This window comes from Lissotriton helveticus, chromosome 5_1 (genome assembly GCF_964261635.1).
Source record: "Lissotriton helveticus chromosome 5_1, aLisHel1.1, whole genome shotgun sequence".
NCBI lineage: Eukaryota > Metazoa > Chordata > Amphibia > Caudata > Salamandridae > Lissotriton > Lissotriton helveticus.
In genome coordinates this window covers 1182757044-1182781836 of record NC_136065.1, presented here as the reverse complement: position 1 = coordinate 1182781836, position 24793 = coordinate 1182757044, and the positions used below count along the sequence as shown (strand labels likewise).

The 24793-nt window shown below is 47.3% G+C and overlaps 1 protein-coding gene across 3 annotated transcripts in view; it reads left to right on the top strand.

Moving 5' to 3' along the window:
• Positions 1-24793, top strand: part of GFRA1 (GDNF family receptor alpha 1) — a 396539-nt gene that overhangs the window by 238155 nt on the left and 133591 nt on the right. For all 3 annotated transcript variants that reach the window (XM_078643889.1, XM_078643890.1, XM_078643891.1), the window contains one exon: positions 22623-22950. In XM_078643889.1, the coding sequence (XP_078500015.1) occupies positions 22623-22950 (328 nt within the window). The remainder of the gene's footprint in view (positions 1-22622; positions 22951-24793) is intronic.

Sequence of the window (24793 nt, the reverse complement as noted above, 5' to 3'; positions counted from 1 at the left end):
GTCGGAGGCTGGGAGCTGCAACTTTGCAGTCACGTAGTGTAAAAAGTGTAGTCCTCCTACTCGCACTGCTCAGGTGAGTGACGCGTGCATGTCAGGCTAGGCAAGTGTTTGGGCACTGCCAAACAGACATGCGTACTTTGAAGTCTCTGAACTGGGGCTGTTTTAGAGAGCCAGGTGGACAGTGACATCAGCCCCTCTTCTCTGATGGAGCGCTGAGGTGGCCAGCCAGTCCCAAGGCCGTTCTCATATACTGTTGAAAGAACCTCTTGCTCTCTATTTTAAAGAGTAGAATCAGAGTTGGCTGGGCAGATGGAAAGCAAAAGCTGCGAATCCCTGCTCAGAAGGGATGAAGATCAGCCCACGTCTGTTGCACATAAAAACAGAGTTTGGAAACACAGCTCCAGGGTCACCGCAGGAAACCTATTTTCACCTAAAAGCATGTGAGACAAAAACCTTTAATTTTCAATATGATGATGTGGCGTTACGCTCAGTGCTTGAAATGGAAAAATAGAAGTGTAGGTACTCTGTAGCAGAGTACTCGCTTGTTTCTGAGAAGTGCCGGTACTCTCCAATTAAAAGTATTACGTTGCTCTTGAGAAGTGTCAGTACTCTCCCTCTCAAAATAAAAAGGTGCAGGTACTCCGTACCGGATAGTACCGGCCCATTTAAAGCACTGGGTACGCTGACTTTGTTACTGTGGAATCAGGGTTGAGTCCTGGCGAGTCCCGGCGTCACCTGAACAGCCTGTGATTCTGGGCAAATCACTTAATCTCCTCATGACTGAAAAGATCGAATTGGTTCTTTTGTAATTTAACTAGTGCTCCGGTAAAGTGCTCCAGTCTAATGTCCTTGGTTCGAGTTTGCACTATTATACCAAAAATGAGTCCTGCTTGCTTGCTACTTGAATTTTGTAACAGTCTTCTTACGCCAACCACTTTTAAATCCCACCAGCTACCACTGATAGAGGGAATTGGTTGGGATTACTGGCCACGCTGTAAACCCACCCCACACACCTATAACTGCAGCACACAGACTCTTGCCTCACAGTAAGACGCCATTTTGCAGCCATCCTTGAAGCGGTGGCGGAGGTTGAGGAGGTTAATTGAAACGGTAACGATCACAGCGTCGAGGCAGCCATGGATTAATGGCTGTGCCCGCTAGGCCCCAGTGGTTTGCACTGCCTCGTGCCATGGCGGGCCTCGCGTGCTCCGCTCTGGGATCTGCATTAGGGAAATTGTATCTTCCAGAGAGGGAGGAAGTCTGTCTCCCGCCTGATGCTTTGACCCATTTTTGATTACTGGGAAGGATTTCATTTGAGAGATTAGTGGGACTGTATTTGTTTCTAGTCTTACCGGGCCTCGCCCCCGAGGGAGGCTTGCTTACAGCCTAATGCTCCGTGTGGTCATAGACAAAGAAAAGGAAGCAGGCAGGAATTAATCAACAGGCAACATAATATCTGGAGAAGGGTGGGTGGAAGGCAGGCTCGATTCCCCACAGCCACAACCCCCCTCCACCCAGGCCACAAATACGTATTTTTGCCAAACCGACTGGAAATTAAAAGAAAAAGAAGAACCCGGAGCTCAGGAGATTAATTACGAAGGTTTTGACCTCAGATCTGGTCAAAGGTTTAAGACTTGATAGTTCTGTAAAGGAAATGTAGAAGTGGTCCGTGGATTGAGGGGAAAACTCTCGGATGTTGGATTTATTTGTTCTTTGTCCATGCACCTGCCAGAAAGGACCACCCCATGCCTGGAACAGGGAAGACTTTGTGCATATCGATATCGACATATGTTCGTTCTGAGAACACCGTGCAAGTTCCGAAGAGGCAAGCGGTGGTTGAAGAAGGAAAGAGGAAGCGGAACTCCTTGGAGTCACGCAGGGATAGGAAACACCAGTGGAAGGGAAGATAGAACTCCAGCAGATAAACGGATAGAAATATGGAAATAGACAGCTATGTAGAGGCGGGTAAACCAGCGTCAGCATATACAGAGGACTCAGAGGCAGACATATACAGACATCATATATAGATGGGGAACAGCCTTTACAACATTGGAATTACAACGTGGGCCTGTACCACTCATCCATTACCAGGCAATGCCTTTAACACGCATTGCCTTTACATTGCAAGCCTTTACCATGAATATGCAATTACAGTGCATGCCTTTACATTGCAGGGTAAATATATATAAGGTAAATGAGTGTGTGCATTTCTGTGTGTGTGTGTGTGTGTGTGTGTGTGTATATATTTTTTTTTTCCACTGAAAAAACCGAAGGTTAAAATAGCATTATGAATTTCTCAGTGACAACATTAATATTTGAACTCAACAAAAAACTGAAATTTAGCAGAAGTAGTTGGGAGCTCTAACTATAACTTGCACCCCGCCATGCATTGCTTATGACCTCACATATGACATCACTTATGATATGTACTACAACAATTTACAACATCACTGATGACATTTCAAATGACTTCACTGATGACATCATCTTAACGTTGTTTTCCTGCATATTGGCATTAGAGGCCTGACAGTAACTACAACAAAGTTCAGGGGAATTTCAGCCATTACTGCTGCCACCACAGATACAACTCGCTCAGGTTTTAAAAGCAAGCATTGTATGCAACACTAAGCCTATAGCATACCTTTTACAATTAGCACAGATCACGTTAAGAATTGAGCACCCATATATGGGAAAAGCCTCATTCACTACAATCTTCAATCCCTACACAATTGTTGAAAGAAAACCAAAATTCTGAATGGCATTTAAAAAAGTTAGCCTGTTATACACAGCTTTAATCTGTATTATACTTGTGACACTGACTGGACTAATATTATTATGTAAAGTTGATATTAGCAGAAAAGTGAGTATTGTAAACATTTTGTTCTCTATGGAAATACTTTACTCTGTATCAAACTGTTTGCAGACAGTGAAACGCTCATGATAAATACACCACATAGTATTAAAAAAATCTGCTGAAAACAATTGTAAAAAAAGCACACTTTACTAAAAATAAATACCACAATCTGAAGGTGCTAAAGAACAAAAAAAGCACCCTTTATACAATGGTGAGAACTTTAAAGATAGATTGTCTTTCGTATTCAAAACTAGGACACATACATATCTTAAAACCTAGTTAACATAGTCTTCAATGTTAAGTCTAAATTATTAAGTGACCAGATTCTCTCTAATAACTCAAAGCTCCTTACAAAAGTTAGCATCTACTACTAATCTTTCTCCTGGTGGAAACTTTTTCTGTGGAACCAAAAACCTTGTGTGGAGCTTAATGAATAAAGTCAACTGTCAGTTTCACACAGAGTTACCCTTGAATGCAAACATTTATAAAATCTTCAATACCTATACACAGCTATAGGGCATTAGGAGCACATGCCCTATAGCAAATCTTCAATACCGATACACAGCTATAGGGCATTAGGAGCACCAATGACATCCCACCTTCACAACACCTGTGCGACTCGCTGGCCACCTTCTTCCATCGCAAGATCACAGACATCCACGACAGCTTCAACGCCAACACCACCCCAGCAACCACTGAGACCCCTGCTCCCACGACCACCACTACCACCCGCACCAACCGCCTGATCTCCTGGACCAACATAAACGACAATGACGCCATCAAGATCATGAAAACCGTCCACTCCGGATCCCCGGAAGACCCCTGCCCACACCACATCTTCAACAAAGCCAGCAGCACCATCTCCGGAAAACCATCAACATCTCCTTCACGACAGCGACCTTCCCGGAGAGCTGGAAGCACGCAGAGATCAACGCCTTACTCAAGAAACCCAAGCGGACCCCAAGGACCTCAAGAACTTCCGACCCATCTCCCTGCTCCCATTCCCGGCGAAGACCATTGAAAAGGCCGTCAACAAACTGACCAGCTTCCTCGAGGAGAACAGCATCCTGGACCCGTCCCAGTCCGGGTTCCGCAGCAACCACAGCACAAAAACTGCCCTCATCGCCGCCACCGATGACATCAGGTCCCTGCTAGACAATGGAGAAACCGTGGTCCTCATCCTCCTGGACCGGTCAGCCGCCTTCGAAACGGTCTGCCACTGCACACTATGAACACGCCTCTACGATGCCGGAATCCAAGAGAAGGTCCTGGACTGGACCACCTCCTTCCTCTCCGGCAGAACACAGAGCGTTCGGCTCCCCCCCCCTCTCTGAAGCCACCAAGATCATCTGCGGCGTGCCCCAAGGCTCATCCCTTAGCCCAACGTTGTTCAACGTCTACATGGCACCGCTCGCCCATGTCGCACGACGGCACGACCTCAACATCAACTCCTACGCTGACGACACCCAGCTAATCCTCTCCCTCACCAAGGACCCCCACACCGCCAAAACCAACCTCCGCAAAGGAATGAAGGCCGTTGCCGACTGGATGAGGAACAGCCAACTGAAGCCGAACTCGGACAAGACGAAGGTCCTCATCCTCGGATCCACCCCCTTGGCCTGGGACGACTCCTGGTGGCCGACTGCACTGGGAACACCCCCAACACCCACCGACCACACACGCAACCTAGGGGTCATCCTCGACTCTACCCTTTCCATGCTAAAACAGGTCAACGTCGTCTCCTCCTCCTGCTTCAACACCCTCCGCATGCTTTGCAGGATCTTCAAGTGGCTCTCCACTGAAACAAGAAGGACGGTCACCCAGGCCCTCATCAACAGTAGACAGGACTACGGAAATGCACTCTACGCAGGAGCCCCGGCCAATCTTCTGAAACTGCTTCAACGCATCCAGAACGCCTCTGCACGCTTGATCCTCGACATCCCTCGCTGCAGACACATCACACCCCACCTGAGAGACCTACACTGGGTCCCTATCAACAAGAGGATAACCTTCAAACTCCTCACCCACGCACACAAGGCACTCCACAACACGGGACCAACGTACCTCAGCAGCCGTCTCAGCCTCTACACCCCCACCTGCCAGCTCCGCTCCGCAGACCGCGCCCTCACCACCGTCCCCCGCTTCCGAAGAGTGTCCGCCGGCGGCAGATCATTCTCCCACCTCATTGCCAAGACATGGAACACCCTCCCCATCCGCCTGCGGCAGATCGAAGACCGTTTGACCTTCAGAAGACTTCTCAAGACCTGGCTCTTCGAACAGTAGCAGCTTCCCCCCTCCCTGCCCTAGCGCCTTGAGACCCTCGCAGGTGTGTAGTGCGCTTTACAAATACCATGATTGATTGATTGATTGACATGCATTTGGTAAACACCTACATCAATTAGCTGAACACAAGCTGTACAAAATTACGTAGAGAAGGAGAATGATAGTTTCCCATACTATGTAAACTGTAAAAGAAACTCGCACACTTATTGGATAATGGCATCAGTGATGTCATCAATGATGTCATTTGAAATGTTTGTGATGTCATAAATTATGTCATAGAAGGTGCTATGAGTGATGGCATATGTGAGGTAATAAGCAGTGCATGGCGAGGTGCGCAAGTTATAGTTAGCAGTGCTAACTATAATTGCTGAATTTGTGGGGGGGTTTTTCAGTTCAAACGTTGATGTTGTCAGAGAACTTCACCTAACTATAACTTTACTTTGACCTTTGGCTTTTTCAGTGAATTTTTAAGCTTTTTAAAAAACAAAAACAGATCTTGTAATCACACCTGGTTATAGCGTTACTTTAACCTTTGTTGTTTTCAGTAAATTTCTAGTTTTTTTTAAGTACTTTTTTTTCAAGTGTATCTATGGTAGAATAACTGAATGATATATCCTTTGTGCAGGCATTATTCTGAAAGGAAATTGCTTTTGTATTGTAATTTAACAAGAAAAGTTGCACACTTTGCAAACCATTTCTGAAAAATTATGCTTGAATATAAAACAGAGAAATACAACAATATTTGTGTTGAGATTGTCTCTCTCCTCAGTTCTTCTGACTCTCATATTGAGATATTTTCCCTGCAAGTTCATCAATATTGTAATAGCATACTTTTCATAGCCCTTGTTTTCCTCTGCGGCCTCTCTCTCACATACTAGGGTGTGTGGATGGACTGACCTGTCCTTCCAGACACCTCTCTCAGATGACGGGTGTGCGTAGTATGGTGTGTCGATGGACTGGCCTTTCTTTTCAAACCACTCTCTTTCAGATGACTGGTGTGCGTAGTAGGGTGTGTGTGGGAAAAGCCTTAACCCTACTCACAACTCTTCCCAAACCAAATGGGCATAAATAGTAGAGTCTGACTCCATCTCCAATAATACTCCTTTCTACAGTAACCAGTGTGCATACTAGAGTGTGTTAAAAGATAACCTACTCCTTTCTACTTTTCACAATCTTTCAAGTCTTGTGAGATCGTAAAATAAAAAATAAAAAGATATAAGCATTTACTCATAACAGTACTTCTCTCTCACACAATCAATCTCAAAGCAAGGGCCATAATATGTATTCTTACTGATAGAGTGTATTGAGACCCCATCTACTCATTTTTTGCTATTCGAAATCTTGCGAGAGTCCAGCGAGATTGTAAAAATTACTTAAAAACAATATACATGTATTATTCTCACAGTAGTTATAGCTTACACGCCTACTCTCTAAATTTAGCTTTATATAGCTTTTTTTCCTTCATTTCCACAACACCTCCAATTTTTCACAGTAAACTCTAATAGCGACCACTTAATTTCTAACATTCCAACAGCCAGCCAATCAGAACGCAAACTATTTCTGCACCCTCATGAGCCTTTAACTTCTCTAGGGTGTAAGCCCTAGGCTGGGACGAGTTTAAGAGCTGCATGATGTGGTTTGGTGTTGGGATGGGGTTCACAAGGGATCGAGTCGGGGTACCACGCGGGTAGACTTCACTCTTTGGCCTCTCTGGTACGAGGAGCTCGGAGATCACAGCACGCTGCTCACGCACTGATTTCTCAGATGCAATCGCATCTAATGGGTGAGTGAGGGGAGGCCATGAACCCGATGGTGCAAGCCACCTTTCGTGACGTCACTTCCTGTCATGACGTCACTTCAGGTGACAGGGTTCCCCCACTTCTTTTTTTAGGACTTGTGCCCTGGGGTTCACACACTGTGGCATGGGTTTACATTTTCTAACTGTGGGTTTGTGTGTTCACGGAGGAGGGTTAAGCACTTTGTGTTTTAGTTTAAATTCGTCTGGAAAGTATTGACGTAGGACTGGGTAGGCTTTAAGTAATGTGCAGCAGAGGGCTTGTGGTTAGGTTTTGCTACTGGATGTGGTTCCAGGGTCCTGGAACGGACTCAAGACTGCCAGATGAGGACTAAGTGCTTCTGGGGACAGTCACGAGATCTTGAATTGTTTAAATATTATGGGGTGGGATTAATTATTCTTGGGTGGTGGTAAATCAGTACGGGTTTGGAGTATATGCGGATGTGGTACAGACACTAAATGAGTGGAGTTAGTTATCAGAGAATACAGAGGATGTTTGGAACTGCAAAATGTACTTTTTTTTGCAAAATACCGTTTTAAGATGTGGGCGCATAATCCCCAAATCTTCCATGACAATCGTTTTTATCAACTACTTCGTACCCTTAGAAAAGCTCTGGACTCTGAAATTTTTTTGTTTTCAATTTGAGTCCTGGCAGTGTGTCAGGAATCCTTTAACGAAGTTCCCGGCGCTCACATATTTGCTTCATAAAATATTTGGAAGTAATTATTCCAGCTTCTAAATTAGAGAGTGCCCTGTGGCCCTGTATGAAAATCTCTCAACTCCTTCCCCCCCTCCCCCCCCCCCCCCGCTGTTTCCAAAGGCCCGATCTCGAGTTAGAACCACACTCTCTTATTATGAAGATAGGAAAGCATAGGGCTTTTATTCGCTGGTAATTATATTAATTAATCCAGTCTGGTATATAAGGGAGGCGAGTTGTAAGCTTGTTGTACGTCTGACCGAGAGTGCTGGGGAATGTTCTGCGTGTCCTGTGTGGCCGGAGCCCCTGGTGCGTTGTCTCTGCGTGGCTGTGGATTCCCCTCCTGCCTGGCTGTCTCTTTTTTCGTGGGCTGCATTTTTCTAGCTCTGTGCATGCTGACATATTTGTGGCAAATAACGAATATAGTCTGAGAGCATGTTGACCAAAGGGACAGGGCTCCGTATTAGATTATCAAATCTGTAAATATTCCCTTTGGCTACCAGTTTTTCCTCAACTGGTGAGTGTGATATGTGTGTGCTTGTGGTTGAGGAAAAACGGGTAGCCAAAGAGAATATTTACAGATTTGATGTGCTTGCAAATAACAACATTGGCCTTGGATGGAGCACTCCCCACACTCCTTGTGCTGAACTCAATGTGAGGTGGTACCAGAATGCCATGCTTTACTTATTCCCAGACAACAGTGTTGTGCTCTCCCCAACTATGCTTTACACAATATCGCCCCATTGTACTCAAGAATAGAAAATCTACATCCGATGGAGCGCTATTTTTGTAAGCCATAATTAGGTAACAATATTTCTGCCCCACAATCTTTTTGACATGAAACCATGTGAGAAGAAATAGCTGAGGCAGTGCTTCCAGCTTCCAATCCGACCCTTTCATCTATAGTTATGCACTAGTCCCTGTTGCTGATGGACAACCCACTGAGCTATTCTTTTTTTTTTCTTTTAAGCAAAGTGACATGTTATTACAGATTATTCTCTTCTGCTGGAATTGAGTGTTTTTATCGTTGCCTTTTTCTTTATTTTTAAACTCCAACCTTGAATCTATCCAAAAGATAAAATAATGCAAATATACAGCACTTTTGCCCACTGACCCGCAGCTGTCCAGCGTTATGAATGACACTCGATGGTATTCTCCTCCTCATTAGAGCCCTCCATACTGGAAATCTGATTTTATGATCCGCACTTTAGACGCGCCGGCAGCAGACACCTTTACCATCTGAGCTATCTAATTTTATTGTTTACTATAAATCACCGCTAGAAAGTTCATTTATTTGACATGTTTATGCGTGTCGAATGCGTTTTATTTAAATTTGACAAAACAATGTCGTTGTCTCTAATGCTTAATACTAGGCATTGAGAAAAGACACACTTCCCGAGAGAGTGCGCAATTGAGGTCTGTGTGAGGGTCGTTAATGGCCACCCAAAGATCAGGCAGCGTGTCAGGTCAGTACCTCCAGATGCGGGGGGGGGCTCCATGGCCTGAAGGCCTTGTTAAAGCATTAACTTTTCATGGCGCTAATTGGCGGTGTTCAATAGAAAGTCATGTATCAGCTTTAAATTATTCAGAGGCCTTGAAAGGCCTGGAGCCCTGTGAGACGGATGAGGTCCCCACTCTGGTGCTCTAAGCCCTGCTGCCTTTCACCCCGGGGGCTTTGATGTGAAGTGACTGGGCCTGACTACTCGAGGTCCTGGAGGACGCGGGAGACCGCTGTTTAACCGTGCCTGGGTCAGCCGGCCCTCTTCCCTACCGAAGCATACTGTAGAGTGGCGCACTCGTACCGCGTCGGCCAATGAAAGGCGGTGCATCAAAATACAAGGCGTTACGTAATCACAATGCCAAAGCATAGCAGACCACACTGTAGGTAGACTACTGTGCAGGAAAGGCCCTACCTCATCTCACAACACGATAAACAATACACGCCGCAGTACTAGGATACAACCCTGTACTCCATTATGCCATGCCACTATATTCCATAGCAGACCGTGCATAACCTATTTAATTATTTAACCCTTTTCCAGTGTCTACCAAAGACTTCAAGAGCATTGGAGTGTGGTATAGCGTTAAAGATGTGGGCTCTCGAGTGCAGCATAACACAACTGCCTCCATACTTGCTATTACTTGCTATTATATTCGGTTGTGGGGGATCTCAGAGGAAATCTATCTGGTTTTAGTTCAACATCTCTTTCTTTGATTATGTATCCGGATTGTTCTATCTAGCATGGCACATAGAGGCCTCTTCTCCAGTGCACTATTTAGTTTTGCTCTCCATGTTGAATGGTGTTATGGGGTCTGTTGTTGAGAGGAGGTGTTTTGACTTCGCTTTGCAGACTTTTGAGAAGTGATGTTGCAAACATTTCGATTTGTGATCTTTAGCTCTTTCACGCCTTCTTTCTTGCAGCTAAGCCTCCGTTTACTGCAAAGGGGCTCTGGCGCGATGGTTTCTGCTATCTCATGGAGTTGTCTTGCATTTTTACATCTCTCTCTGCCTCTCCCTCCCTCATTCATTATCGCATCCTTTCTATCTCCCTTTCACACTTCAACCCTTCTATCTAGCTCACTCCCCTTCTTTATGTCTCTCTGCCGTCCTCTGGCTCTCATGTTCTCCCTGCTCCCCGATACATTTGGGGCCCATTGGGGAAAGGGGGGGGGGGAGAAAGCACCGACCCGAGACTCAATGTAAGTGTGATAAAGGCCGCTTTATTGGAAGCAGGTGCATCCTACACAATAACATCCTCGGCCTGCGCCGCACAATCTAAACCTCATAAATATGTAATTTCCTGCCTCACCCCCACCCCCTCCCCTAACTGATTCCCACAATCCACAAACATTAACCATTAGCATAACGTCAATTTGCCTCTCCACCTGGCTAAATACTTTATTGTGCTAGACCTACCCCCCGATACTCCAAACAGTTCTCCACTCTTCCCCCATATATTAGGAAGAAACGCCCTACATACATAATGCACCCCACACCTGCTCCAGCGACATGCGAAAACCCCCCCCACCCAATCCAAAATTGAAAACCCCTTTTTGCACATAATACAAAACATTGTAAATAGCCTTGAAAAGCCCTTGCGCAATTCGCCACAGATTCGAAGCACTTGTCGGCTACCACATTTTCATCTATACAATAAAGAGCAATGATCCACAAAGCAAGAACTCTTCCGCTGCTATTGAGCCTAAGGACACCAAAATGCGCCGTCCACCAACTTATCACCCCGGTCACCCCTTCATGCACCAGCCTCCAACAAAAAATTTGCCCAAAATCCCCAGTGCCCCCAAACTCCTCCGCAAAGGAAAATCCCCCGTAAAGAGCATCGCCTGCCCGTGGGCACCCCCCCCCCCCCGAATCATGGCCCAGGGAGGGAGGGAGGGAAAAAATTGTCCACCCGCCACCCCCCGCCCGGCGGCCGAGACACCTCACTTAAAATGGTGTCTCTGCCTCGTGGCCGGGCGGATCCTAAAGCCCCGCCCAAAAGGGAGCCCAACCCAGCCCCGCCCCCCAGCCCAAAAACTACCAAAAAACACCTAACCCCGGTCCCGTGACGGCGCCATCCCTACCCCCCCCCCCTCTCCCCGGCCCCAAATTCCCCCGGGCGGGGCAGGCCTCCCTACGGTCGGCCCCCCCTCCCAGGACCCCATTGGGGCCCATTGGGGAAAGGGGGGGGGGGAGAAAGCACCGACCCGAGACTCAATGTAAGTGTGATAAAGGCCGCTTTATTGGAAGCAGGTGCATCCTACACAATAACATCCTCGGCCTGCGCCGCACAATCTAAACCTCATAAATATGTAATTTCCTGCCTCACCCCCACCCCCTCCCCTAACTGATTCCCACAATCCACAAACATTAACCATTAGCATAACGTCAATTTGCCTCTCCACCTGGCTAAATACTTTATTGTGCTAGACCTACCCCCCGATACTCCAAACAGTTCTCCACTCTTCCCCCATATATTAGGAAGAAACGCCACTCGAGGGACGAGCTAACGGTCCTCGACCCCCCCCTAGGACTCCCCCTCCTTAAACCCAGGACGCGCCACCTGCCCCATTCGGCCGGACCACCTCCTAACTACATGGCTGCCGCGGCCCCCCCTCAAACCCTGTGCTGTCCGGTCCACGCGTTCCAACCGCCGGCAGGTCCTCCCCCCTAACCACAGGGCCATGCCCTCCGTCCCAATGTATAGGGCCATGCCCTCCGTCACCACGCATAGGGCCATGCCCTCCGTCACCACGTATAGGGCCATGCCCTCCGTCACCACGTATAGGGCCATGCCCTCCGTCACCAATGTATAGGGCCATGCCCTCCGTCACCAATGTAAAGGGCCATGCCCTCCGTCACCAAGATCCAGGGCCATGCCCTCCGTCACCAACGTCTCGGGCCTTGCCCTCCGTCACCAACGTATAGGGCCATGCCCTCCGTCACCAACGTATAGGGCCATGCCCTCTGTCTCCAATGCGTAGGGCCATGCCCTCCGTCACCCATGCCTAGGGCCATGCCCTTCGTCACTAACTGTATAGGGCCATGCCCTCAGTCGACGTCACCCCCGGGGCGTGCTTCCTGGTCGCGGAACGAGCTCCCAACAGATATGCCGCACTAACACGGGGCCGTGCCCCCTCTCTGGCGCCCAGGGCCCTCCCCCGTCAACACCAGGCCTGATAAGCCGCTCGGCGCCTGCAGGCAGCCCGCCGAGCCGGCCGTCCCACCAGAGAGAAGCCCTCCGGATGCGTGTCCCACACCTGCGCCCGTCCGCCAGGAAGAAACCCCTGCCGCAGTGCCCTCAACCCCCCCGTCACCTACCACACCCCGCAGCCCCCGACATGGCAGCGGCACCGTTCGGCGTCAGACCCCCCTGCGCGACGCGACCCCCCCCCGTCCTCCGGCGGGCGTGCTTCCTGACCACGGAGTCGAGCTCACAACGGAGAATGCCCACACCGACATGGGACCGTGCTTCCTCTCTGGCGCCCAGAAAAAAGTCCTCCACACAGTGCGACACCCCCAGAGCCTGTCCGCCAGGAAAAAGCCCACTGCGAAGAACATACCTCTCACCCCCGCGCGACTCGAAACGCCCGCGGCCCCTTGAAACGTTAATTATGTCTGCCGCATTCACAAGTGCATTTTCAGACATCCTGTAAGGTGTTGCACTCTAGGACTTCAATTGTGAAAATTGTCACTTTGATAAAATTTGTAGAGCTTGCCTCCTTGTTTCCTACTAATAAATTGATTCTACAGAAGAGATCAGCGTGGTACTCCGCAATGCATAGAAAAGATCACCAATATGTAAACGTGAAAGAGAAGTACGTATACAATTTAGAGCTCGGGATTCTAACACAACATGCCAGACCAGTAACCTGGGCCCAGATGTAACACATTTCCCTGAAAAGGAGGCGCCACGCGCAACCCCGCCTTACTCTCACGAAATCTGTGTAGCACAAAATTTACCAAGAGATGCCTTCTGCGCTACAGGAATGCGAACCGTTTGTCCCGCTACTACCCTTCCGCTGTCCCCCTGAAGCCAAATAACTCACTCGCCTATACACCACTCAAATACTTTCATATAGTGGATGACTGAGTGATGAAGTGAAATCAGAACTACGCAGTCTCGCTAGTGGACCCCCTTGACAGTTCGATAGTGCCATTCGCTGGCATCTGAGCAAATGCGAGGGCACAGCCACTGTGCTCCACCTGTATCAAAACAAGTCGGCATTCCCAAATGCCGTGAAACCGTAATTGTGCCTTTTTGCAAATTAAAATTAACCTTTCAACATGCACGAAAGGCTTTGTGGTTGCAAGTTTATGAAAGCCCAAAACTGCGATTACCTGACATTCCCTATTTAAGGAACGCCAAACAGATTTTCGGTACATGTCCTCCTCCATTTTCCAACTAAGCCCTGAAGACGGACAGAATGTACCCACAGTAAAAGCAGTGCATTAGCTCCCGGTGGAGTACTGTATTAAACAAAGGCCCGTTGCATCCTATGCATGGCTGTATGAATTGGGGGTCTAGAGTATTCGAGAGACTGTTTCCTACCAGTGCTACGTACTCGCCAGGACCTTCTGGGTGGCAGCACGTAACGCCTCAGACAGCCAGGACCAAAGGGGCAAAGTGCCGGCAGCCGTAGCTTTGGTACATAAACTATGGACCTCTCAATTCAACCCAGGGAGCTGAGCAAATCCACCAGCGTGTGGAGCGCACGCAAAACTTCAATTGATGACAACTACCAAGAAATGCAGGGCCGAGAACCCCAAACCGTGTACCCATTTCAGTCCGTGTACCCATTTCAGTTGCCGGTCACTCCATCTAACCGTGACACATTGCATGGGCCACACCTTCCAGCTGTCCTTTAATCACTGCCAAGCAGAGCAAGACTTCCAACAAGTTCAAAGCTGCCTCCAACAGGTTACAATTAACCACTCCAGCAATATAGTATAACAATTAACTTAAAGCGAGCTCGAAGCCTCGAGCTTGACAGCTACTGAGCCGAAAATGTTCAGCTACCTATACGCACGGAAGATGGAAAAGTAGGCAACGCCCCTTTACCACGGTCGCATAATTCGGCCGTAGAGAGGAGCTAGGGTTATTACAGCGTTTTCTGCGCCGACATTTAATATAGAACAATTTAAGTACTTATCTCCTCCTGACCCGTCCCCTCAAAATACCCTACTCCGTCAAGTTTAAAAGCGCCCAGAAGCTGCTTTCATGACTTCAGGTAGGAATGCTACGGCAGCTCACTATGCCGGCGCTCTGTGCCAGCCATGAAATGCTCCTCGGAGTGACTGTGACTGCGGAAGTGCTGGCAAAGAGCACTAGAAGAGGCGCCCTCGTTGGCCGTGAGCAGGGACCTGCTGCCTTACCACCCGCAACTGTAAAGTTTTTAATAAGCTCTTCACGTTTAAAAGTTACATTTAAAACTTGAATACACTTGTCACCTTCAACTTTTAAACAGTCACGTTTTTCCCCGCTCAAATATTCAAAGAGGTAGCCGTGCTAGATGGGCTCACATCGCAAACACCAGTTTTTTATAAGCTTTTCACGTTTAAAAGTTTCATTTAAAACTTGAATACACTTGTCACCTTCATCTTTTAAACAGTCACGTTTTTTCCGCTCAAATATTCAAAGAGGTAGCCGGCTAGATGGGCTCACATCGCAAAACACCAGTGTTTAGCGCGTTCAGAAGGCCTCAGCATTGTCAAACAAATGGGGCAGTGATGGTCACCTCGACTACACTAACACCCTCTATTTAGGAGTTGCAGAGACTGGTGACTCGCCTGCAGGCGGTCGGAAATGCAGCGGCTAGGTTTTTCTTGCGTCCACCCAGGTGTCCTTTGATCTCGTCTGCCCTTAAAGCCCTCCACTGGCTGCCTGTCAGGAAACTGACCCTCTTTAAAGCCCTGGTTCTGGTTCACAGGGCAGTGTACCTGCCCTTCCCTGGCTATCTGGCTAAGAAACTTGTCCCGTATCTCCCCTCCAGAACACTGCGCTTTGCCTCGCTTCTGTCGATTCCACGTGTTAAGCCTGTCCGAAAGGGTGGTAACGCTTTCTCTGTGTGGCTTCTAAAGCATGGAACAAGCTCCTACACAAATTGCTTGTGATCCCCTTTGAGACTATATTCTGCAGAAAGCACAAAACTTGACGTTTCTCTGTGGGCAGTAAAGCTAGTGTGTTTAGGGCGTGTACCGGGACACTCCTTAAGTAGCTGCGTGCTCTATAAATCTCCCATTCATTCATAGTACTGTGAGGAGCACATTGGAATCTCCGCCATTTTGGCATAAGTAACCAGGTTTGGAAAACAACTCTATGCAAATATTTCACCAGGCTCAGTATGTCCCACAAACTGTCTTCAACCACCATCTACCATCATACAAACAAGGTACTGCCCAGCTGCTATAATTACAACACTGTGGTTATTGCCTCCGCAGTTCGTGCCGTGCCTGCCCCAAATTAAACCCCGGCGGCCGTATGGACCCTTCGGGTAGAGGCAGCAGGACTCACCTAGTCCCACGTGGGAGCCTGACCGCCCGCACCAGGCAGAACAGGCCCATCCCGCTCGGTCGTGTGGAGCCGCAAGCTGCTCCCCGAGCTCCTCCGGTCTCCTGCGATGCCCGTGAAGCGTCCAGCCTGCCGGCGAATTCTAGCGACGACGGATGAGGTCGACACAATCCCCACAGCCCGAAAGTCCATTCCGACGAAATATTGTCCCAAATTTCGTCCAACCAAGTCAAAAAATTGTCCACCCGCCACCCCCCGCCCGGCGGCCGAGACACCTCACTTAAAATGGTGTCTCTGCCTCGTGGCCGGGCGGATCCTAAAGCCCCGCCCAAAAGGGAGCCCAACCCAGCCCCGCCCCCCAGCCCAAAAACTACCAAAAAACACCTAACCCCGGTCCCGTGACGGCGCCATCCCTACCCCCCCCCCCTCTCCCCGGCCCCAAATTCCCCCGGGCGGGGCAGGCCTCCCTACGGTCGGCCCCCCCTCCCAGGACCCCATTTTCTCGCCTTAGTTAGTTGTCTCCTTACCAGAAGGAGCTCAGAAGACCAGGCCATCAGTGCAGCGATGGTGCAGTGTCCCTCAGTCTCACTCTCTTAGGGGCCTCTCGTTCGCCACTGCCCTTTCTCACACTGTCTTCTTCGCTCATTCTCTTTCATGTTCTGCCCCCTATCTCACTTTCCTCCTTTGTCTTTCTCTTCACATGCTTTTACTTAGCCCCCCTCCCTCCCCCGCCCACATGTTCTCATACACTCCAGAGTCTAATCTCAGGATCTCAGTCAAGGTCATTCTTTTCTCACTATATCTCAACATTACAGTGCGAAGATCAATATATGTTAAGATTCATCATATCTGTGTTCTTTGATGAGCAAGATAATGTGAACCCATTTTCTCCACACCCAGTTATGGCTGCTCGCCATCTCTTATATATTTCAGAATGAGATAAATCAAAAACTTTCCACATACAAAATTCTCCTCTCCCATTGTCTCTGTCAAGGTTGTAGCAATAAAATTCAAATTCCCCCTATTTTGACTCTGGTTTCCAATTGCATCCCGCTAAAGCATGCAAGTGCGACCCTCCCCTGAGAATCATTCCTTCATTTGTCCATCTATTCACCTGCCCAACCTTTCACCTTTACTTCCCTCATTTCACTATTCCAAAAACGCTTTCACCCTTCCATCCATTCTGCTATTGATGCCTTCATTCTCCATCCATCTTTTCGTCCTTCCACCTACTCATTTTTCCCCTTTCCTTCCTTTCACCATCCTTACACATTTTCCTCCATTCACCTTTGCTTCCTCCCTTCCTTTCATCTTCCATCCACCATTCCTTCCTTTCACCCTTCCTCTCTTTCTTTCTTCCCTTTTTCCATTCACTCATCTTTCTCTATTCCCCTTCTTACTTTGTCTACTTTTATTTCTCTCATGCTCACTTGTTTCCATTTGCCACACTCTCCGTCCTTCTGACCTATTTTAATATTTTCGTTTTCAGTCTCTTTCACTGTACTGCCCACATTTACCTGCCTTCTGCCTTCGCCACTCATCTCTATCATAGTGTTACTTAAAAGCGTTTGTCTGCAGACAAATTGGACTCATAAAACATTAATCACTATTTTAGTTGGACCCAGCACACCATCTGTGCCAAACCTCGCTAAGGGCTTCACTGTGCCGCTAGTCTCTGTCCACAATGTCTCTTGTCCTGTCGACTCTCAGGTTGCCTGCCTTGACAGAACCGGCCCCACGGTCACAAAACCGGCCCCCACGCATCCGGCTCACTGGGGAAATGCCCAGTGCCCACGATGGCCAGTCCGGCCCTGCTTCAGATCCTTACCAAGTAGTGATTGACTGCCTCCCCTTTGTTTAAAAGTTAACAATTAATTGGAGTGTTGTGCCATTTTAAGGCATGGCGTCTGACTGATCCCATTGCCAGAACCATTAAGCTTGGTATGTAACATATATCGTGTTGTTTAGTGTGAAAATACCAAGGTTTTGTTTCTGTGTGATCTTTAGAATTGTAAAAATAAATAGAAATCGATGGTACTGGTGTGTCAACCAACCTCATATAGTTAGACACTTGCTCTGCCTGCCACCACCCTGTAGCTCCACTTCTCTGTTTGCTCTTTCTCTCCATTTACTGTTCTTTGTCAACCCCATTGTGAATTCTTTTTTACATTTCGTGTACCCCTAAGCCTCCAGCTTGCAGAAAACCCCCTTCTTTTACAATCTTTTCGGTGAAGATATTCTTATGCGAATCCAGGCCCGTCAACTCTAAATTAGGGGTGGGTAGAATATTTCATTCTGCCCATGGAATCGGCAGAATTTGGCATGAGTAACACGCAGTTTCTGCCAAATTCATCCAATGGCCACATGATAAATATTTTCTTGCGAGCCTTCAGATATGCAAGCGAGATTTGGCATGCCCTAGTGCCATTTTCTAGCGGGCGGTCATGGTCAGTGAGTTACCTCTCGAGTAGATTTGCGGCCGCTTGAGTACAATTTCTTCTAGAGCAGCTTCAAAATCAACTTGAATGGCCACGTGCTTTTTTGCACCGCATTGTGGTGTTTGCGCTGATTTTTTTCAGTGCTGCTAGCACTACTGGCCCTAAATTGCATTGTGAGCAGCGCAATATGCACATTCTCCTCCCATTGGTGAAATTCCGGTATCGCGCAGATTTTTTATGCAACTCCATAGAATTCCGCAAACTCCAAATCTTACCTCATGACTCCTTGTTCAAGAATGTAATCTCTTGTTGAATAGGCTCCTCTCTTCTAGCTTGTTTATATTCATAAAATATGTAAATCTCGATCATCCACTCCACCGCCTTTGACTCTTGCACACTTTTAGCATCCTTCTACATATGTTTTATGAAGCAGACTTTGCACCATCTATTTTTGTAGCTTTCCTTCAGACAGCCTCTGATCTAACCCTACCCTCCAAAGAATGGACTTCCAGCACGGGCTACTATACTGTAGTTGAAGCCTCATCAAGGATGTACACAAGGGCATAACTTATTTTTTCTGTAGGGTAAACCTCCCCTTGTGCACCCCAACAACACCCAACTCCCCCAGTATCGTGCCCTTCAGTGTATTGAGCCAAATGGCCATCTCTTCTGCATATAGCCGGATTTCTCTTAAGATGATCCTTGTGTGTATCAGTGGTGTAACACAAAATGATGGCCCCCCTCTGCAAAATACAAAGACGAGGCCCTGAGAGTCCCATATCCCACAGATATTCATTAACCGTGGGCTCAAACAGTGAGGACCCCTGAAGGATTGGGGACCCCTAAAGGGATGATGAAAGCACCGCAGGGGCAACAGAGGCCTGGGTTGGCACATTTACCAGTAGCAGCAACTCGTATATTTCAGCAGGGAGGGCGACGCTCCTCCGCCATAACGGAGGGGCCGCCCCTGACACTTACTCTGGGGTATCTCTTTTCTTGCAGCTTTTCTCATTTTTAGAAGCCCACACTCTCTTGTCTCATTCTAGCACTGCAATAACGTCACAGATAAAGGCTGAGACAATGAGGGGGCCACACCACTGGTCCATGTAAGCCCAGTGGGGACCCCCGCTCCCCAGAGTGAACTCCTTTCATCAGCACACTCAGTCATCTTGTAATGAAGCATCTCCACCGACCTCGGACGCCACATCTTTTTATTTCAAATCTGTTTATTGAATATATATAATGGGAAAAAGGGAAAAGCAAACAATTAAGGAACATCGAGCAGAAAGAAGCAAGCCCAATACAAATATCAAAATACAGCGGTAGAATCATTTAGGAGAAAACTCTTTACACCAAAAAGCAAAAAGTGGGGGCAAGATAGTAAAAGAAAAAAAAAGGGGGAAAATGAAAAAAAAAGAGTGAGGAGGAGGATTGTGCGCTGTGTCCCTAACAGGGGCTACAGCTGTGCATTGCATTTGCTAAGAAAGCCTCAGTGCCATGACGGATTAATACAAGAGCTGTGTGAGCCCATCACTAGTGAAGAAGTGAAATAATTAACGCTCAACTATGTCTATGTAGAACGTTCTAAGTGTATTCATCACCAAATATTATTGCTAATGAACTTAGGGAGAACTAAGCGTATATCTCAAACTTCGAACAATAAAGGGAGAAACAGGACCCCAAAATAGGGCGGGCGGGGGAGGGAGGATGCGATCAGAATATCTTGAGGAGGGGGGTTGGGGCCTCTTAGGGGGATGAGGTGAAACATCACTCACATCACTCTACAGCTCCAATGTAGTTGGAGACGCCGGTTGGCGACCCCTAGAGAAGGGCTCAAGAGAGTCGTCAAAAAGCTGTAAAGCTCGTAGGAGGGGTGGGGCAATCGGGAGATCTCCATCTTGGAGAAATGTTGAATTAATGGCTTCCAGGTGCGGGTGAATTTGGTGTCCGTGTGGTTAATGCGGGCGGAGAGTAGCCCAAGAGCTAGGACGCCATATCTTATGTATGCTGCTGGCTATGTATCTAAACGTTTTGTTGCAACGAATGAATGAAAAATAACCCATCGAGTGCTTGTAAATGCATCTCTGGGTTTCATGACCTCCCTGGCACTTTTTCGTCTGCTTTCCTAATCATTCAGTTGAGAACAATCAATTCAATGTTCCTGGTACACTCATCCCATCATCATGAAACCTAACTTGTGAAGATATACTTCCGGTAATACCGCCATGTTTCTCTGCGCTACGTTCCCCATCTCGAGGTCCGGGTATGCAGCACTGATGAGGCGCCACTGCCGTGCGCTGAAAGAACTCAGGGTACTGGTCTGTGTCACGACAGGCAGACTGCTCCTGCAGTAAACATGCTGCCTTGCAGGCACAAGCGATGCACAATTACTCAGTAATCAGCAGTAATTAGTCTGCACAGATCACATAATTATAAGGTCAGAAGATCACAGGCCAAATAAACAATTTACTGCCGAGTGTAACACAATACATATGATTCCAAAGCAGTGTTCTATTGCTAACATTCTGGAAGCCAGGATCGGCCAGTGAGATGTAAACTTGGGTCTGGTGTGGGGTCAGAGGTTAATGGGGGATCAAGGATGGCGGGGGCAGTGTCAGACACTGGGTTGTGTTAAAAATCACTAGCGGTGCAAACGCATTTTGATGTTTCCTGCTTTGTTTTTTGCGGACACTGCAATTCTTTCTGGCTCCAGGCAGATCTCAGCAGTAGGTGCATTACCCGCCGAGCCACCTCGCCGGCTCTTCAAAGGCTTCTGAAACTCTGCCTCTGAATGTCGGCATGACATGCTGCTGTCTGTCATGCCGCGCAGAGCGACAGGCTATTTGTCGCTGAGCAGCTGGGCCAGTGAAACATTTGGAGCTGGGATATGGATTCACAGTTCCTCTAACAAGACCCAATTAGTGCTGTGAACTGTGGGCTGGTATGTGAGGGCATCACCCTGTCACCAGAGCACAGTATTAATAGCGCTGCTTCCCTTGGCGCTGACAGCCAGTGAAACGCCAGGTTCTCAACTGGAAAGTCTTAAAAGTCAGCCCAGGTCAGCAGTCTGTTTACTGAGTTGGAAACAGAGTAATGGGCGTCACCATTCAAGGTCTTCTGAAGGTCATTCAGAAGATGCATACTGGTGGCCCCCGCTAAATGCTAATGTCCACTTAACCATATTTCTCATTTACTTGCCACTTGTCAGGTGGTCCATTGTAAATAGGAAGATTAAATATACATGAATCCACCCTGAGCCTAGTTCAAGGCAAGCATGGTTGGACTGGTTTAGAGGGCAATCTGCAGTGCTTGAAGGGTTGTCTGAAAGGATAGATAGTGGGCTTGCTTTTTAGCTGTTTGTGTGCCTGTTTTATTGTCTTGTGAGCCGGTTTTTAGGTCGAGCCTGGGCAATGCATGCGCTGCTCTGTGAGGCATGCTGTGTTGGAGAATACACTTTAAGCCCTGCCCATTCTCTGCCCATATTTGTCATTGGCTTGATTCATTGTCCTTCGTAAATGCTGGCTTCTGATTTGTAAATAGGCTTGTTAGTCCCTCCTTAGTACCCCCTTGTCTTTATTTGTATCCTTCCATGAGGACACACCCTTTTACATGTGTTGTCTCGTTAGGCTTCAATTACAGCCTCTGAGCACTACTTCGTTTAATGGTTTTCGCATGCCTGCTTTTTCCGTCAGGACACGCTCTCTTACAAAAGCTTTATTATTTGTTATGCATAGCACGGCACGCCACGCTGATAGAGGCAGCCGTGCCTTTGCTTTACTTTCTGCGCCAAACACGGCTGCATGTGTTTTTAAAAAAAAATGTTTTTTTCTTAAATGCCCCATGCTGCACTTAGACTTTAATGTCAGCCGTGCCCCTTGTCTTAAACGAGCTGAGTCTAGTGAAAGAGGTATGGCTGCCATTAAAGTGATAGCACGGCATGGGCGATTTTGCAAAAAAAATAATTTGTTTGTCAACTTGATCATGCTTTCACTTTAATGGCGTCCACGCCCCTTTCTTTAGCCATGGCTCAGCTAAAGAAAGGGGCGCGGCCAATGTTAAAGTGAAAGCGCCGTATGGGCGTTTTTACAAAGTAGCATTTGTAATGCAATAGGTGTCGCACTTACGAAACTCTTGTAAATGCGAGACCGATTGCACTGCAAATGCTTGTTATTGCTGTTGTCCCTGATGTTCCATAAAACACAAATGTGTGTGTTCCCAAAACACCTATATTGCATGACCTTACAAACGGGGGGCAATTTTTTTAGCTATCTGATTTGCTAATGGAGCCACCTTTACTTTGATGTCTGCCTTATGTTCTGTCCCCTTCTGAATTTAATGGCGAGAAGCAAAACATCCGTCCTCCAGTTCTGCTTAATTTACCCAAAAATCCATTCCATGGTAGATATCATGCCATCCCATAGAGGTACACCACCATACCAATAAAATCTCGTGAATTGTAAAATTTTGAATTCAACAATGCCGCAAATGGACAAATCCAATGTCATCACAATTTAACCTCCTCATCTTTTTGTCTTCCTGCAGAGCCTAAGGTGAACAATTGCTTGGATGCTGCAAAAGCCTGTAATCTAGACGACACATGCAAGAAGCACAGGTCGGCTTACATCACTCCCTGCACCAGCAGCACGTCCAACGAAGTGTGCAACCGGCGGAAGTGCCACAAGGCCCTGCGGCAGTTCTTTGACAAGGTCCCCCCAAAGCACAGCTACGGGATGCTCTTCTGCGCCTGCAAGGACGTGGCCTGCACGGAGCGGAGGAGGCAGACCATCGTCCCTGTCTGCTCCTACGGCGACAGCGAGAAGCCAAACTGCTTGAACCTGCAGGAATCCTGCAAGACCAACTACATCTGCAGGTAGGGTTCTTCATAAGCCCAGGGTAACCGTCAAGAGCCAGAGAAATTGGTAGGACATTGTTTCTGGGGTCTCAACCTGGGCTGGTCAGCAGCTATAGATGCATGTCAGAATCTGGAAAACAAAAATATGCTCTTACATGAATATTGTAATCTAAATATCCTTTACGTTGGATATAGATTTTCTATGATTAACTCCAGTGGAACACTGTTTTTGTAAATGCCATTTAGGACACAATCTTATTGTCAGGCGGTGATTAGGCTATGATATTGTGGTACAAGACAATCAGATTTGGCATCAGAAGTTTCTTCTGCTGTACTTGTGACATATTACACTGTAAACAATAGTAACACTGTGAATGTCAGACAGTTTAGCATGATATCAACCTTGCAATGGCTTTTGTTCTCTAAGTATGTGTGGTGGTTGTGGTGTATGTGGTTGGCATCAATGTTGCCTTCTGTGCAGATAGTGATGAGGGCTCTCAGAATCTCCCATATCTCATCGATACTCAATGGCCTTAGGATGAATGGGGGGCCCTTGAAGGGTTGGGGGCACCTGCTCCTCAGGGTCTGCTGGGGTCTACATTAGGTCCCTTTTTTGCTGTATGTGCACAGGAATATGTGCCAATATGCTTGGATGTACATATGGTTGTACTGTGTATGTCTTTTCCATACTTGTATTTACTGCTTGTTTCTGCTTGGATAGACCCATTTCTGAATTACATGCGTATGTGTTCATAGGTATCAGAATGTGTGTTTTATGTTTGAGTATGATTGCTGTTGTACAAACATATTCATGCAGATGTAAATATGAATATATAAAAGTAGGGGAGTATGTATGCGAACATCCTTATGCTCACTAGTATACCTGTCCTGTACACATGCGTGTTTCTGCATGTGTAATGGTTATGTCGATGGGCTAAGTTACAGACGTAGTTGAAGGGTTGGATTTGGGTTTGTCTGCCTGTCCATCAATGCATTCATCCCTAGTCTATAGTGTAACACCGACAGGCTCTTTTATGGAAACAAAAGAGAGGGGTGTGCTGCCCCTGACAGGTATTCTGGACGTTACATTCTTCCACATACTCAAAAGGTTAATCTTTGCGACCATCTACTGTAACACTTCTGCACAATAATAACTGCGTGGAACTATAATTACTCTCATAACTATAGCGTGAACATCTTTATGTACACATGTAGGCCGAAGTGTAATTCAGCGCTCTTTAATTTACCCCCAAATGGAAAATCCCCAAAATGTGACAGGCCTCAAACAAACCTCTATGCACCTGTTCGTTGCCTCCTGTCTGCTTACTAAAAACTACTGCCCGTCCCCAAAACCCACTGCTGTCCACAGTTCCATGACTCCAGCTTGCTCCATGCTCCCTGCCAACGTCTGCACCGGGGCAAAGTGTGCCCCGCCAACTCTTCTTTGGCTTCTATGCGCCTACAGGCGTTTTAGTTTGAAGGGACACACAATACTTTCTTCCTCATTCATTGATTAATTCATACCCACTTGTACTCTTATCATGGAATGTCCTGTGGTATAACTTGCTGTTTTTATTTACTGTTATTAGGGGCGTTTTAAAGTGCCCACACTGTGAATGCAAGGTTTCAAGGCGCTTCTCAGGCGAGGCTTACCAGTCACTTGACTATACATCCGGTATGGTCAAACATTCAACGATTTTTTTCCTACTGTTTTTAGAGTAGGATGTTTGAACTAGCTCTTGGGTGTAGTCTGAAATAATATATTAAGAAAAATAAAGCAGAGGCTGTGTTACTGTCCCTCTGAGCTCCTTGGTGGAGACCCGGACCTGCTGCCATTGGAGAGAGACTCTGCCGCCTCCCT